This window comes from Aythya ferina, assembly GCF_964211825.1.
Source record: "Aythya ferina genome assembly, contig: HAP1_SCAFFOLD_29, whole genome shotgun sequence".
Classification (NCBI taxonomy): Eukaryota; Metazoa; Chordata; class Aves; order Anseriformes; family Anatidae; genus Aythya; species Aythya ferina.
The window spans coordinates 1,954,714-1,960,022 of record NW_028181463.1 but is presented as its reverse complement, the minus strand read 5'-3'; the positions used below and the strand labels follow the sequence as shown (position 1 = coordinate 1,960,022).

Sequence of the window (5,309 nt, the reverse complement as noted above, 5' to 3'; positions counted from 1 at the left end):
ACAAAATGTAACATTCAGAATGGTAAGAATTACATTATTAAAAACAAAATAAAATATTTTTAAAATATTAACAGAAAAAAATAATTTTTAAAATATCGTATCATTTTCCAAATAACATTTTATTTCTTTTATGATGATTACTACTGATAATGTTTTGATAGCACTAGTAATGATAAAAATGATATGATCTAATATGAATCAAAATTGCATATTATCAGAAATACATCTTCTGAACACATCACTGATGCTTAAGAAGCATGTATTGAAGAAGTTTCCTCATTGCATCCTTCACCTCTTGATTCCTCATGCTGTAGATGAGGGGGTTCAGTGCTGGAGGCACCACTGAGTACAGAAGTGCAACGACCAGGTCCAAGGATGGAGAGGAAATGAAGGGTGGCTTCAGGTAGGCAAATATGGCAGCGCTGACAAACAGAGAGACCACGGCCAGGTGAGGGAGGCAAGTGGAAAAGGCTTTGTGCCGGCCCTGAGAAGAGGGCATCCTCACCACTGCCCTGAAGATCTGCACATAGGACAGCACAATGAAAACAAAACAACCAAATGATAAAGAAAGACTAAACACAAGTGCCCCAACTTCCCTGAGGTAGGCATCTGAGCAGGAGAGCTTGAGGATGTGGGGGATTTCACAGAAGAACTGGTCCACAGCATTGCCTTGGCAGAGGGGCAGGGAAAATGTAGTGGCTGTGTGCAGGACAGCAATAAGAAAGCCACTGCCCCAGGCAGCTGCTGCCATCTGGGCACAAGCTCTGCTGCCCAGGAGGCTCCCATAGTGCAGGGGCTTGCAGATGGCAATGTAGCGGTCATAGGCCATGATGCTGAGGAGATAATACTCTGAGCTAAACAAGAAGAATAAAAAGAAGACCTGTGCAGCACAGCCTTGATAGGAGATGGCCCTGGTGTCCCAGAGGGTATTGGCCATGGCTTTGGGCAGAGTGGTGGAGATGCAGCCCACGTCGAGGAGGGCGAGGTTGAGGAGGAAGAAGTACATGGGGGTGTGGAGGCGGTGGTGGCAGGCTACGGCGCTGAGGATGAGGCCGTTGCCCAGGAGGGCAGCCAGGTAGATGCCCAGGAAGAGCGCGAAGTGCAGGAGCTGCAGCTCGCACGTGTCTGCGAATGCCAGCAGGAGGAACTCACTGACAGAGCTGCTGTTGGGCATTTCCTGCTTCTGGTCATGAGGTCCTGCACAAGGAACAGAAAAACACTGAGAGTTTATCAGAGTTATCTTAACAGAGTTGTCTTACAAAAAAATTAAAAAAAAAAATCTTTTATGACATCATTTCTCATTTCAGAGGAAAACTCATTCCATTTTTCATTTAATCCCTCCCAAATGATTCTCCACTTCCATTCAGACTTTTGGCAGGTCCTTTTCATGAGTTCTGGCTGGTGCTGCTAGAGGGTTTCACTGAGAGCATGGGACTTGCTGTGGGCAATGCGGGAGTCAGTCCTGCGCTAAGCTACTGGTAAAGATCATATAGTGATTTTTATTTTGTCTCTTTTGTGCTAGCAGCCCCACTCTACTCAAAGTAAAACCTTGTGTGTCATCAACGTGGTGATGGCTTCAGTGCAGTGTCCTTGGAGAGCACATCAAGTCTGTGTGTTAGTCCTAGTGTCAACTGCCCTGTGCTGGTGTCTCTTTGACCTACTGGACAATTGCACTCCTGTGTTTGCCTGAAACAAACCAGGATACTACTGAGAGCAGAGACATCCAGGTTTAAAGTGCCCATCTCCAGACCCCTCACCCTGTCCCTGTACTCCCCTTACCCAAGCACACCGAGGGCTCACCCCATGGGCATGTGAAACCCCCATCCCCAGCCAGCCTGGGAACAAGACCAGCAGCAGCACGGCCAGCTGGAGAAGCCAGGAGGAATGCCAGCGTGCTGCTGCCAGGGGAGGCAAGGCCAGGGAGGGACAGACGGACACTCAGCAGACCCTCCTGTGCTGCAGCTCTGCCTGCAGAAGAGGCAGCTCCTGCTCATTGCAAATGCTGTTTGCTCTGCTTTGGCCTGCAAACACCTCTCAAAGACAGAGGATATCAGGGGGGTTCTAGCTCCAAAAAATCAGCGAGGATAAAACCTGGGAGTACCACAATATGATGTTGGTGCAGTCCGTGAGATGAGGTTTGGGAAGGTACTTTACAAATTTCATCACTGACATATCAATTTCTCCTATGCTCCAGGAGTCTCAGTCTCCTGTACAACCCTGAAAATTCATTACCATGAAACCTTCGTCCACTCCACTGCAGAAATATGAATACACTGACTGAAAAAAACGTCTTGCTTTTCAGGTAGTCCCTGCCCTGGTCTTTCTCTTGAAAAAAACAATTTTAAATGCCATTCTCTAATGCATTTTCTACTCCTCACTGGAGAAACAGAGAGACCCACCCTGCCAGATGCTATCAGCCACTGGATGTGCCAGCTGTAGAAGACCCCTCTGGCAACCCCACCTGCAGTGCCCTGCTGCCAGAGCCTCATGGTGTCAAGAGCCTGCAGATGTGTCCTGCCACACGCTGCCCTCTGTTGTTGCGCTCCTCAGTGCCTCCAAGCCCTCTCTCCTTCTCTCCTCTCTGCATGCCAGCTGCGGTCAGAGCCCCCAGCCCTGCTGCGCTGTGCAGAGGAGCTGCTCCTGGGCACAGCTGTCTCTCTGCAGCGCTTGCCAGGAGCTGCCCTTGGGCCCAGGAGCCCGGCCCAGCTCAGCAGCACAGCACCCAACCATGGCATCGCTTGCTCTGTGCCCTTGGGCTCCCTCGAGGTGTCCCCAAGGCCTCAGGGCTGACAGCTCCCCAAGGCAGCAGGGTCTCTGCTGGGGTGTGGTGGTTGAAGCAGACTGAAGGCATCACTGACTGCTTCTCTCTGTAGATGTCAGAGTGATTTTTTAAAGTGTGATTTGTGCTGTTGGACTGTGGTTGTCAAATATGAGTACAAATGTTTCCCTCCCTTAACCCCTATTCTGTTCCCACTGCATGGCAGGACACCTCAGCCACGACTGACAGGGATCATTTCACCCCTCTGAATGTGTCCTAACAAGAGAGGGGGGAACTGAATGCTCTAAAAGGTTTTCCAAGAAGGGAATTGGACACTAAGACACCATTTGTTGATTTTTCCCAGTAATCCACATGGAAGATCCTCTACTGATACACAAATCTCTTCTTCCTCTCTCACATGACCAGCATGGAGACTGGGACGTGGAACAGCCTCAACACTGTGCTGGTGCCTGCCACCAAACACCTGCAGATGTAGTGCTTCCTTCTGGGGACCATGCCCTACGGTCAGCCCTGGGCTGTATGCCATCCCCGTTCTCTGCAAGGCTCGAGAAGTGGAAGGCCTGACTCCAAAAGGCAGCTGTACCTGAACCAGGGGAATTTCTCTCATGTACACTAATTCATTCTTCTCCTCCCAGCTACTGTTCTGTGGCCCCAGTGTCATAGAAACCTCTTGTACTGTTTTGCCCCATTGCTGGAGCTGTCCTGCAGTGCCACAGTGATACTCATGGCCTTTGATTTCATAATCTACATTTTGGATCCAGTCTTCCTCTTCCCTCTCATGCAGTTTTCAGGTGTGTGTGTGTCCTGTGTTGGCAGGCCCAAAGCCTTATCCACCTGTTCTTCTGTCCACACAAGTGTCACTCTTTTCTATGATACTGCCATCACAGTCTGTGTGAAGCCCATGACAGCCCTCATCAGAGATTTTAATGAATCCCTTTGCCAAGCAAACATCATCGTCCTGGTCACTCCTCAGGTTGCCTTAGAGGTGGTGTGGTAAGGATGAGAGAGGTGCTGGTGGAGCTGCAGATGTTGTTATAAGACCTCTCTCAAAGACCATGGAAAAGCCAGATATAGGAGAGACATTGCTCAGGATTTGGAAAAGGCAGAGGTAAAAGGCATCTTCTACAAGAAGGGTAAAGAGAAGGATGATTAAGACTAACTAAGGATTGATGAAAATGCCAGCCTTAAACCTAGCTCTCTAACCAAACCTAAATTAAAAACCTCAAAACTTGTCCTTATCCCAGACCTTGAGAAGGCACATTGAGCAGAACACCAATCCCTCCCTTGAAGCCTTTGCCATTCCCTTAACCCTGGAGGGTGACCTCTAATCCCTAAACATTAACCTGATCATCTAACCCCCAAAGCCCTCCACCATGCACACAGCACATCTCATCCTCAACCCCACTCCTACACCTAACTGCAGCTGCTTGTCCCCTTGGGGTAGGGTAGGGACTGTGAGGTCCTGCAGCAGTCCCATGGCATTGGAAGAGGCATGTGAGGTGACAGGTATGTGATCAGATCAGAGGTCACAAGGAGGAGCTGGCTGGGAATACTGGGATGAGGTCAGGTGTGCCTCAGGATCTGCTGGACCTGCAGGAGGCCCATGGCTGTGAAGGAGGCTGGGAGGTCACTTCTGTCCATGGAGCTGACGGACCTGCAGGAGGAATGTGGCACTGATAGGGACCGTAAATGGCAGAAGCATGCACAAGGCATTGAAGATGATGGTGAGGCACCTTCTGTTCTGGTCAGGTGAGAGACCACAGGAAGGCTGATGGCATGGGAGTCATGCTTGAGGTATAGCTCGTGAGACCATAGAATGAGAGAATGGCTCCTGTTGGAAGGGACCTTAGAGGCATCTAGTTCCAAGCCCCGGTCCATGGACGCCATAAGCAGGGATGCCCCCCTTGAGATCAGGTAGCCCAGGGCCTCATCTCACATGCTCTTGATCAGTTCCAAGGATGGGGCATCCCTAAGGTCTCTCAGCAACCTGTTCCAGTGCTTCAACAGCCTCTGGGTGAAGAGTTTCTTCCTAATCTCTAGTCTAAATCTCTAGTCTTTTACTTTAAAAACATTTCCCTCTTGTCCTGTCATACGACTGAGCAAAGAGTCACTCTCCATCTTTTCTAGAAGTCTCCTTTGAGTGCTGAAAGGCCACAAAGAGGTCACCCTGGAGCCTTCTCTTCTGCAGAATTATCAGCCACCAAGTATGATGGAGAGGCTTGGCAACTACATCAGCCAGTTCCCTCAGGACCCTGGGATGCATGTTATCAGGCCCCATAGACATGTACCTGTTTAGTGTCATCAGGTGGCCTTGGACCTGCTCTTCACTCCCACCAGGTTGGACTTTGCACCCCCAGCCTCCATCTACAGGTTCAGGGAAATGAAAGACTTGGGAAACCTGACTGGCAGGGAAGATTGAAGAAAAGACATTGTTGAGTCCCTCAGCCTTCTCCATGTCTGTCATTACCAGTGCACCCTTCTCATCCATCAGAGGGCGTACACTCTCCTTGGCCATTCTTTTCTGAGCAGT

General features: G+C 49.7%; 1 protein-coding gene across 1 annotated transcript; it reads right to left on the bottom strand.

The window, feature by feature from the left end:
- Window positions 1-238: 238 nt before the first annotated feature.
- On the bottom strand, window positions 239-1,174 carry LOC311427978 (olfactory receptor 14C36-like; the record flags this gene model as incomplete). The annotated part of the gene is made up of 1 exon (XM_084539550.1): window positions 239-1,174. The coding sequence occupies one exon, from the start codon at window positions 1,172-1,174 to the stop codon at window positions 239-241; it is 936 nt and encodes a 311-aa protein (XP_084395676.1).
- Between the last annotated feature and the right edge of the window lie 4,135 nt (window positions 1,175-5,309).